This window comes from Armigeres subalbatus, chromosome 2, assembly GCF_024139115.2.
Source record: "Armigeres subalbatus isolate Guangzhou_Male chromosome 2, GZ_Asu_2, whole genome shotgun sequence".
Classification (NCBI taxonomy): domain Eukaryota; kingdom Metazoa; phylum Arthropoda; class Insecta; order Diptera; family Culicidae; genus Armigeres; species Armigeres subalbatus.
Genome location: NC_085140.1, coordinates 226,393,903 through 226,406,053, shown reverse-complemented (window position 1 = coordinate 226,406,053; position 12,151 = coordinate 226,393,903). Strand labels below are relative to the sequence as shown.

Below are 12,151 nucleotides of genomic sequence, written 5' to 3'. Positions count from 1 at the left end.
CTGAGGCTGGAGAGTGAAAACTCTCCAAAATGTCACGTGTCATTCGACATAATGTCATTTTTTGTCCCTAATCCACACATACAAAATAATGCGTGTATGATGCATGACAAAACGTTCTCGGCTGAAAGTTCCGTGTTGATACAACACGTGGTGTCGGTTGGTCGATTCGGTATCGTAGAGACAAATATAACACGTCCCCATTGCAGCGTTTGGTTGCCTCACATCACATGCCGCCTAATAGTCAAATTTTCATGGAACATCTTTCAAATGCACATAATTCAAATACATGCTTGCCGTGTGGTAAAACGCGCGGCTACAAAGCAAGACCATGCTGGGTGGTTGGGTTCGATTCCCGGTGCCGGTCTAGACAATTTTCGGATTGGAAATTGTCTCGACTTCCCTGGGCATAAAAGTATCATCGTGTTAGCCTCATGATATACGAATGCAAAAATGGTAACTTGGCTTAGAAACCTCGCAGTTAATAACTGTGGAAGTGCTTAATGAACACTAAGCTGCGAGGCGGCTCTGTCCCAGTGTGGGGATGTAATGCCAGTAAGAAGAAGAAGAAGAAGAAGATGCTTGGATTAGAAAGACAAGAAATCTATCTAGAGATTACATGTTGGGGATGAAATTGCAACACGTGCAGTGCACAGGTTGCACATGCCGACGCGACGCCTCTGGGTCTGGACACTACCCCGGACAACCTAGTTCGATGTGTAAAGATGAAATTGGCTGGAACGCCGTTTTATCGGCTATCGTCCAAATCATCTCGGAGCTACACAGAAGGTGGCGCGTGGACTCAAGGATGGTTAGTTCAGGCGCAAACAAGAGGTGGTCCAAGGGTTTGGAGTCAGCTTCATGGGTCATACCGGTGGTCATGCCCTGTGGTCGAACTCGATCCTTTTATCGAACAAGTGGCCGCGCGAAGAACAACATGGTATAGTCGCTTTCGCGGCGTCGGTCAACCGGGCGGGTTCCGAGCCCGAGGACGGAAAGGGGTCGGCAAGTCCCTCTGTGTGTTGGCGAACAGACCCTATCGCAGAAAGGTCAATTTGGGGTGCACGCGGCATCATCATTCTTGATACCAGTCGTGCAGAGGGAAGCAGGCGCGAAGTGTACCCTTCCCACCTTCCGAGGACATAGGGCGTGGTAAGGCCACCTGGAAAGCCGGCAATGCGCTGGCACGATACCATGGTGTTCTTCTAAAAAAGCGAGTCACGATGTTCGATGCTGCAAGGACACGCAGCTAACCTCGAGGGTGCGTCGTGCACTGGCCCCCCTTTGAAGCATTACTATCTGGTTGTACCGAAGGGACGATGGGCTTGGCGGCAATGGAAACGGTTTAGCGGGTCGGGGATGTAGTCCTGCCTCCCTCGTTTGCTGTTGGAGGTGGTCCCTAACCCCGCACTTCCTGGACAACTCAGGATGTCTGTTGAGCAGATTCCCCCTCTATTGCTTAAGAAGAAAAAAAACACGAACAGACATCACCTCGGTTCGTCGAGCTGAGTTGATCGGTATATAATATGTACTATGAGGCCTTCTATCAAAAGTTCTTTTTTGGAGTAACCCTATAGCCTTTTGGTACAACCTTGTTGTATGAGAAATGCAAAAATATTTAGTCAAAAGTATATAGTTTATTCTTTAAAACGCCATCCTATAGAGATTCCTAATGTTTAGCATAACCAAATGTATTTTAAACAAATTTCGCTTATTTTCATACCCTCTGACTGTATGAAAATGCTTTATAATACTTTTATAAATTTCTAATTTTAAATTTGTGAAACAATGAGTAGATTTTAAAGACCGTAAACAACTATTAAAAGTCAACAAACTAAAACAAATATGAAATCAGAACAAAATCAACATTTAACGTACATATATGTGCATTATTCCTTACATACTATTTATATATATATTAGTGGCTGTATATGTGTGTGCAAGGCACTATGGATTCAATAAATTCTAATTTTACTTTTATTTTAACATATTTCATGATTAATATGTCATGGAAGGCAATGTTTGACAGCTCACTAAGCTTCGAGTATAAAATTATGTAAATACTAAATTATTTCTAATGTTTTCATTCCGAGCTTTTTGTGCTTAGCTTCACTCCAGTGCTAGATGAATTCCGTCGTGAGGCAGACAATGAGGCCATGCGCCCAAGTGCTCGTATGGCGTTTCCAGTTTTCTGAAACAAATTAAAAATATTAAACAGTTATTCAACAAAAAAATGAATTGTTCTTATTCTTCTGTCTAAGGGATGGACAATCCCTCCCCAGGCCAACTGCGAGATGTGATGCCTGCCTTGGATGTGATAGCCCAAGACTACACTCTTTGGCAGAAGTAATATGAAGGGCAGGGATTGTTACGAGTGGTACAATTTTCACGAAGTCCGTTCGCAGACGACATTGATATTATGGCACGTGACATTGAGAAAATGGAATAAACCTACATCAGACTGAGAAGGGAAGCAAAGCAGGTCGGATTAGTCATCAATGCGTCGAAGACGAAGTAAATGAAAGGAAAAGGCTCAAGAAAGGAAAATGTAAGCCACCCACCACGAGTTTGTATCGGTAGCAGTACTGGTAGTTTTCAGTTGCATTTTCATTTTCAATAGTCCAAATGATTATGTAGCAGGTTCCCGGTCATCTGTTACATTACAAGTAGTCATGATGGAAATGTTGCTTGGTTTTGAAATCTAAATTTCTAAATAGTTTTAATAGATCTGTGCAAATAACGATGACTAGTCGTTAAAATGATCATATTCTTCCTGATCGAGTTAGAAGTAACATTATTGAAGAAGTAACATTATTGAAGGAGAAAAGCATGTTTACAATAGTTTGATGCGCTTCCATGAAATGACAGTTCGTGAAAACTTGGCGGAATTCCTTTCATTGTTTTAATTGTTTATCTTTTATATGAAAGTTGGAGAGAATAAAATGTAAATATCGCGTGACCCTCTCTTAATGAAAATGAAAATCTCTGTACGGATCGGTGGTGATCGGAGGTGATGAAATCGAGAATTCGTGTATTTGGGCTCACTGGTGACCTTCGATAACGATACCAGCAGAGAAATTCGGAGACGCATCACGGCAAGAAATCGTACGTACTTTGGATTCCGCAAAACGCTCCGATCTTTGGATTCCGCAAAACGCTTCGATCGAGAGTTCACCGCCGTACCAAACTGACTATCAATAAATTAGACCAATGTTCGTGGAGGATCAACACGCACTTGGAGTTGTCGAGAGGAAAGTGTTGCGCACTATCTATGACGGGGTGAAGTTGGAACTCCTGGAGGAGGTGAATGAACCACGAGTTGCAACAGCTGCTGTAATAACAATCCATCGTTCACACCACGAAAATCAAAAGACTGCGGTGGGCCGGGCACGTATCCAGAATGTCGAACATCAATCCGGTGAAAATGGTTCTTGACGACGATCCGACGGGAACAAGAAGGCGAGGTGCACAGCGAGCAAGGTGGATCGATCAGGTGGAAGACGATTTGTGGCCTCTCGTGCAGCCATGGACCGAGTTGAATGGAGAAGACTTTTAATTTTACTTACTGCACAGGCCACTCCGGCCTTAGTCTGAGGAATAATCAATAAATCATACAACAAAGCCACACCCCAAGTAACCAAAAGTTCCTTTAAGAGTACGGTTTTCACTTAAGCAGCTCAGTAAAGCTGATTAAATGAATAACGTACTCTTAAAGGAACTTTTGGTTACTTGGGACATCAGCCATCTTGATCACCACGTGCTTTTTTCAAGAGCACCAGTTGAGAAAACCATAATGGGCAAAGAGTTGAAACAATAATGGTAGATATGTAATTTGCTTATTTATGCTGAACAATCGACTTTAATTTCAGCACAAATCGAAAAATATTACGCCAGATCTGTTCTTTTGGAAATCCTGATTAATCCACCTAGCGGTGTTGGTGCCCCAGATTAATCCAGTGAGATTTTGGCACTTCCTTAATCGTAAGGAAATATTGTCAGACTCCAGTGTTTAAAACGAGATAAAAGTACTCAACTTTCCACGGTGATTGAACGTATAAAATGATAAATTAATTGCCTACCAAAAGGCGGATATAATGGGTTGAGTGACAACAAAATGAACGAATACGCACTGTACGTCATGCTGCCTATCTAGCAGGCGCTCGTCGGATGAAATAGCTATTGTAACACGGTTAGTAACTAGCGTAACGCTGGTAGCATATACATATACTCGTAATATCCAGAGAATTCGATATTAATTAATTAATCCACAACTAACTAAATCAGTCATTGATAGGCCCTCCTTAGCCGTGCGGTAAGACGCGCGGCTACAAAGCAAGACCATGCTGAGGGTAGCTGGGTTCGATTCCCGGTGCTGGTCTAGGCAATTTTCGGATTGGAAATTGACTCGACTTCCCTGGGCATAAAAGTATCATCGTGTTAGCCTCATGATATACGAATGCAAAAATAGTAACTTGGCTTAGAAACCTCGCAGTTAATAACTGTGAAAGTGCTTAATGAATACTAAGCTGCGAGGCGGCTCTGTCCCAGTGTGGGGATGTAATGCCAGTAAGAAGAAGAAGAAGAAGAAGAAGATCTGAACGAAACTCAATAGCGTTCAATCTATATACATAAAAATTAATTTCTGTCTGTCTGAACCTTATAGACTACGAAACTACTGAACCGATCGGCGTGAAAATTTGTATGCAGAGGTTTTTGGGGCCGGGGAAGGTTCTTAAGATGGTTCAAGACTCCTCCCATTTATTGAAAAGGGAGGCTCCCATATAAATGAAACAGAAATTTCTACACAACTCGAGAACTAAGCAGGGAATAAATCAATTTTAGGCGAAACGAAGTTTGGCGGGTCTGCTAGTAATAACATATATTTCGCCTTATGGATGCATAATTTTGTAAAACAAATCTTGTATTAAACCTTGAAAATGAGTGAGATTTAAATGGTAGTAAATTTTAGAATTTGCACACATACGCAAACATACATGCATATAAGTGGTCTATTAGTGTCTCAAAACATGCTCACATTTGCTATCAAGCTTCCACTGAAGAAATTTTTGAAATCCCTTTAAATATGTACGTTTTTGCTTTTCTGAGAAGATTGTTTGGTACATGCTTCTACATGTTCCTCAATTAAAATCATTTGTTTCTTTGAAAAAAATCAGAAAAATATGCATTTTTCCATATCATATCATTTTTCATAATTATATTTTCAATATTAAAGTGATTTTTTTCCAAATACCATACATTTTTTTAATAATTCAAGAGATTCATTGATAGATTAATACGTAACACGCCTGCGTAACGCATACAAACCGAAATTATATACACTTCCACAGGAAGGGTCAAAAAATATGAATGAGTGTTTTTTAGCGTGTTTTCCTCATAAAATAGTATTTTGGTTATTATATTATACTAGTTTATTTGTGATCAGCAGTAGCGCCCGTGGCAAGTGTTTTTTTTTTTCAATATAACTAATATAATAGCATTAAAAATTACTAAAAACTCGCTTGCCTCGCCTTTACTGGGTTGCGCATTTCTGTTGGAATGAATGTGTAAAAGAGAGGTATATAATTCATTCTCTTCCTTTCTCGCTAATATGGTTGTGTATTTAAACAACACTCACTCGCATCTGAAACACTGCCGACGAACGAAGGAAGCATCCTCATTTCACGCTGCCCTACTTAACGATGCCTCCTCGGCACTACCCGGCTTGTAAAGATGCCACGTCCAAAACTCCCCACTTTCAATGTATAAAAAGATTGCTATTTGCCTCTTCCCTTCTTCCCTTGCCTTCCTTGCCTTGCCTTGTTCGTGAAGCCAACAGCACGTCATCGAGCGTACATCAATCGGTGCCACGAAATTAAAACTTCACTGCAGGCTAAAAATAAAGCATTCGTTCGTTTTTGAACGAATTTTCTAAGGCCTGCACCGGACAGACAAACAGGGCTTGGAGGGTAACCGCCCCTTCGATGGGCTTTAATTCCACTACCCCAGTTAGACAGGTGCTTTCCCTACTAAGCTACGAAGGACCTCCGTCGTCCTCCGCAGCTTAGCAGGTACTGATGAAACCAAATTCCCAGCACCGGGCCACCAGCCAAACTCTTGCAATACATTTTCAGAACTAACTCTCTCATATGTATTTTTGTACACATGCCAACCAAGTAGGATGAGTATTCAGTATTGTCCGGCTCCTACACACTTGCTTCATCAGCAACGACCCTCAATGTACGAAACAGGGCTATTATATTTATTATAACAATATGGGTCCCCGGGCCTTCTATCAACAAATCGTTTTTGGAGTGATCATATAACCTTTCGATACAACTTAGTTGTAAAGGAAGTGTACCAGTTTTGGCCTCAGTGCTTAATTTGGCCAACCCGGAAAAATGCATATTTTCCAAAAAATATGGATCATTTTCAACAGCGAAGAAGGATAAGGGATATATCTACTGTTGGAGCGAATAAAACTTTCGAAAATTGCTTTATTTTTGAAGTTATGCGAGACACTGGCCAAATTAGGAACATGGCCAAAACTGGTACAGTTACCCTATCAGAACGTCGGCTCCAGGGGCACGTCCACCTCAATTTGGGAGATTTGTGAAATCGCCTTCGCAGCCTTTTTCATCACACTTCTGACGGGAAAGGAAGTGAAAAAAGATATTTTAGTTACTAGATAAAGATTGTCGCTTCGGTTCCCTTTGTTCTGCTGTCCGAAACATGAGTAGTACATACCTGTCAAATCGTATGTATTTTCCTTCTTTGACATTTAGCTCCCCTATCCTCGCCAGCAAAAGATGTTCCGGACAGCGACGACAGCGACAATCTTTATCCAGTAACTAAAATATCTTTTGAAGTGAACAAAAAGGAAAGTAATGTGGATGGGAGAACAAAGGGAAAGTTTGGAAAAGGACCCTTTAGGATGGCAGACAAAGCATAAGCGTACGAGAGCTTATAGCTCCTTACACCAACGGGTTATGAACAACAAAATACTCTGAAGGTTCAGGTTTCTGATTATAAGAAGTTCCATAATCGGATTCACAACTATCACAAGCGTAACCTGGCTTAGAAACCTCGCAGTTAATAACTGTGGAAGTGCTTAATGAACACTAAGCTGCGAGGCGGCTCTAACCCAGTATGGGGATGTAATGCCAATAAGAAGAAGAAGTTCATGCGCTTAAAACGTTAAATTCCACTGAAGATTTAGGACACAGCCGAAATGTATGCCTTATTGGCTGTTTACAATTGACATTTTCCTGAATTCTTTACACTTGTGCGTTTGTGTGATAAAGAGTGGGTACGACGCACGCTCTTCCATATAAAGAGAAAGCACAATTCCTGCACAATTCACTTGGAAAACGGATAGAGAAAGAGAAGTTTTTACACTTACACTTGATTTCTCCTCAGAGCGAACAAGTAAGGTGTAAAGTATTAACTGAATTCAGTTCCTCAATTTGAGTTCGACATGCGATTACTAACTTCGACCTTGAGTTGGCCGAAGCGAGAGCTTTAATTGCTGCTTGGCTATCTGAAAAGCAGTATATTACTTTGCCCATAATGCGTTGCTGCAGTGCAGATTGCACTCCACAAATGATGGCAAATATTTCCGCTTGAAAGACAGTGCAGTGTTTACCCAGGGAGTGTGACTGTTCTTTCCGACAAACTTCTCTCCAAATAGCCAGATGTCCACTCATCCCGCGAGGGGAATTATGTTGAAAATGTCCTATAAGGAAAACTTCTAACGTGTGCGAAATCACTTGGAGCAAGAAAAATTTTGTCCCAATTAACCATAAGCGGTGACAACGAAGTGTGTGTAGAACTGTGGTTTACAGGATTCTCTTCCATAAAACCGAGTACCTATATCGGTAAGTACAAGAAAATTCTTCTTGTTTGAGATGTATGTGTAGTTGGAGTGTAGGAGTGTAGGAGTTGAAGAGAACGCACCAGTAGTTGCCATTAGGCACATCCTTTGGAGATGGTGATAATTTTGACTGAATTGTCCTTACTTCCCCCTTTTGCCACAACACAAGACATCCATAAGCCAAAACTGGTCGTACAACTGTTGTGTAAATATATTTTTTGATATATTTGAGCTTAAGACCCCAAGTTTTACCAAAGGCTCGTCGGTATTGGCAAGTCATACGCGCCTTTTGATTCTGAACTCAATGTTAGCTTTCATGGAAAGCTTTGAATCCAAAATTAGACCCACATACTTTACCTGATCAGTTACATTGATTTCAGAATCAAAAAGATGTAATGGACGAATAGCATTACGGTTACGTTTTTCCGTAAAAAGAACAATAGATATTATTCGGATTAACCGAAAGGCCATAGAAGAGTGTTTTGCATCAGGTCGAATAAGGTGCACAAACCACATTATCAATTTACAATGTTCTGAAAACTCATATGTGAATATGTACATTATGTGGAAGATATTGATTTGAAAAATGTATTGGAGGTAACCACTTTCCCTTCGATGGGGCTCGAACCCACGACCCTCAGTCCCATCGAAGGGAAAGTGGTTACCTCCAATACATTTTTCAAATCAATATCTTCCACATAACGTACATATTCACATATGAGTTTTCATAATATTGTAAATTATTGTCCAAGTCCTGTGGTTTAATCACCGGAATATAGGCAATTAACTTTGATTGAACCACTATCAAAGTTAGGTAGTCGCCGGCAAATCCATAGGTAGGAAAACCGCCATTATTGAGTAACGTCAATAGCGTATCTGCAACGAGGTATTAATACTCCCCCTTGAGGGTACCCGCAGACACTTAATTTCTTAATCCCTGTTTGACGTAATGTCGAGTAGAGATGTCGTCTTTTAAGCATCTTGTGAATCCATTTGGTAATTATATTAGGTGGCCCATGACAACGTGCGGCTTCCAATATTGCATTGATAGACATGTTGTTGAAAGCACCTTCAATATCTAAGAAAGCACCCAAACACGATTGCTTTTGAGCGAATGCTTTCTCGATATCGTAGACAACCTTGTGTAGAAGAGTCACGGTGGACTTTCCAGATTGGTAAGCATGTTGATTAACATGAAGAGACATGTTTGCCAAACAGTCATCACGAATATGAAGATCGATAATCGATACGCATTTCAGAAGAAATGAGGTCAGACTGATGGTTCTAAAACTCTTTGCTTCTTCATACGAAGCACGTCCTTCTTTTGGGATAAACTTTAAGGTGACATCCGTACTACCTTAAAGTATTACTACTTTTCACAAAAATATCATCTATCTTAAAACCAATGCATGTATGTTTTGCCTTTCTCGTATAACTAAGAATAAGAATATTACCATTCGACTCAGCTCGATGAATTGAGGTAATGTCGATGTTTTTATATATCTAGACCAACATTTGAAAAGGGCGTGACAGCTAAAATGTATTCCCTCTGATTCTTTGTCTCCATATAAAGCTATATATCTGGACGAAGAATCAAAAGGAATAAATTTTGGCTGTTACGCCATTTTCAAATGTTGGTCTAGATATATATGGGGATGAAGGCAAATCTGCATACAGACACCTGAAATTATCACTCAGGGAGGGGGGTTGACGTGGTAGGCAGAAGGCCAGACCGCCGGACCCACTAAACCCACCCAAGTAACAGAAGGTTACTTGAGTTACCATCTCTTCTAATGCCTTGTTCCCCCCGGGACTACCTCACAGTATTAATTATGTGGGGGAAATCAGTACTGAAAGTACTCCTCCCAAAACGATTCCTTTCACAGTGCCTCTCTTCGATGTTTTGTTCTAGGTCTGAGCCCTTTGGCTCCCTTGTTAGTGCAAGCTAACACACAAAGGCGTTGAGCCCTTTATGCTTTCCTTGTACCTTTCAGCACCGCATATATTTTTCTTTTTATTTTTAGAGCCATTCAGCTCGCAAGCTACTCAGATATGCGGATCTATCATACTCTAACGGGGAGTCTTCCGGCGGCGGAAGCTCCCCAGATACCGACGACCCGCATCCGTGAAAGGCTGTTACATTACCAACACTACACTTTCACCTGGTCAACATGTTCATAGATTCGCTCAAGTCCTACGTACATTCTCACAGCAACGGGTGACCGGGCGAGTGCCCAGGTCAGACCAAAGATTCCGGGTGGAGAAAACTTCCTGTTCAGTGCAGCCGGTGCATTCGCGCGCCACGATCTACACAACTAGTCCCAGGCGGTGGACCTAGCCTACTCCGATTAACCGATTTCCCATGCACTGCGCCTTTTAGCTTCTTGCTTAACCATTGAGCCATATAGCTCACGCCTTGGTCGTGAACTAATCGGATAGTCCTCGGTGGTGGATCAATCCTACTCCGACGGAAAGTTCCCCGACGTCGGAAGCTCCCCCGTAACCGACCCGTCTCAATGGGTGACCGGACGAGTGCCGAGGTCAATCCAAGGATTCCGGGTAGAGATAACTTTCGGTTCAATGGAGCCTCGACGATCCGGAGCCGGTGCATTTGTACGCCACGATCTGCTCAGCTGGTCCCCAGCGGAGGGCCTAGCCTACACCGATAACCGAGTTTCAATTGCCTTGAGCCATTCAGCTTTCACCTTATTCATTGAGCCATTTAGCTCCCACCTCGGTCGCGATCGCGAATGGCTGGGATAGTCCCCAACGGCGAATCTAACCTAATACGACGAGAAGTTCCCCGAAAACGGGAGCTCCTCCGAAATCGGCCGTTTCGCCGCGTTCTGCGGCTACGCGCGGTAGCTGACGCTGGCGTTTCCATTCATTATCGACATATATATTCACGACATCCGCGGCGGAGTACTCATGGTCCGCTATCCGTAAAGGCTGCCTGCTGCTGCTCTATTCGCCAACTTCTTTGTAAGATGTCGGTTATCCTGGACGTCGCTCTTGCGACCGCTCTCCACTGTTCTGGGTTCTGGCACCTTTTTCTGGCGATGTTATCGGTGGTAGTTTCCGTTCCGCATGCATCCAACATCGCACGCCTCTCCGTTTCGAACCGGATGTGATGTGGATGTGTTCAGTCGTTTCTGTAACGTCTGGGCATTACGGACAGGCGTGAAAAGCCGCTTGTGCAACCTGTGTAGGTACCACTTGAAGCATCCGTGGCCTGTTAAGAACTGAGTCTAGCCGAAGTTTAGCTCTCCATGAGGTCTGCAAATCCATGCCGACACACTCGGGATGCGAAATGGTGAGTTGACATCTGGGAAGGAGTGACCTACACAGCTCTGGTCCTCACAAGTTCCAATCTCACGCTTCCACGGGTCTTCCGATGACAATCGACCTCAAACTAAGGGTTTTGTACTTAGTTGGTAGTGCAGCCTGGGCACTGTTGTCCTTCTGACATCAGCTAGAGTGAGTGGGTGCGACCAAAGGGACTATCGTCCCTAACCCCTAATCCCATGGCGTTAAGCGACCCGTGCCGAGGGGATGCATAGCCAGGGGGGGTGCAATAATGAGCTAGGCTTTTAACGGAGCCTGTGGGGTACCTGAGCACCCTCCACAGTAATTGTCCCTTACCGCGTCATGCTGGGCTTTGGCGTGGTGGACCTCTTTTCCCGAGCAACTCGTGGGACCAAAATGGAAAAAAAAGTCAATTCTTTAATTATTGGTAGTAGTGTAGGCGACAACCCCTTCGCAAGAGGTGGGTTGTTCAGGTCTCCGCCTAGGAGGCCAGAAGCAATAGTCGGCAGCTCGGTGCGCTGCGCCGGTAGAGGTTATAGACGGCCCATGGCTTGTGAAGGCGATGAACCGCAAACGCGATGGGCTTTCGGCCTTCGAGGTGGCGACGGAACAGCTGGACCCCATCATCGACTTTGCGTCATCGAAGCATAATATCAGTAAGGACCTTAAGAGGAGCTTACTGAAACTTCGAAAGTCGTTGTTGGACGCCAAGCTGGAGAGGGCGGTCGGGACGGCCAAGTGTAAACCCGTGAAATCCGTGGAGTCGAGGTCTACCCAGACTGAGGCCCAAGGATTCGCGGACTCGAGCAAGGTCGAATCGACCAAGGGCGTGCCAGCGAAGACGGTGGTGCCAAAGTCTACCCATACTGAGGCTCAAGTATTCGCGTGCACGTCGAGGATCACTGCTCCAACGGAGCAGACACAAAAACGGGGGAGACAGTCTCCAGGGGATGAGCTCCCTGGGGCCGCTCCAAAACG

At 43.4% G+C, this 12,151-nt stretch overlaps 1 protein-coding gene across 2 annotated transcripts in view; it reads right to left on the bottom strand.

Annotated features, from left to right (window-relative positions):
- Window positions 1-1,614: 1,614 nt before the first annotated feature.
- LOC134211789 (myosin light chain kinase, smooth muscle-like) overlaps window positions 1,615-12,151 on the bottom strand; it is a 66,896-nt gene continuing 56,359 nt past the window's right edge. For both annotated transcript variants that reach the window (XM_062689012.1, XM_062689011.1), the window contains exon 8: window positions 1,615-2,188. In XM_062689012.1, coding sequence (XP_062544996.1) covers window positions 2,081-2,188 — 108 coding nt within the window. In that variant the 3' untranslated portion in view covers window positions 1,615-2,080. The remainder of the gene's footprint in view (window positions 2,189-12,151) is intronic.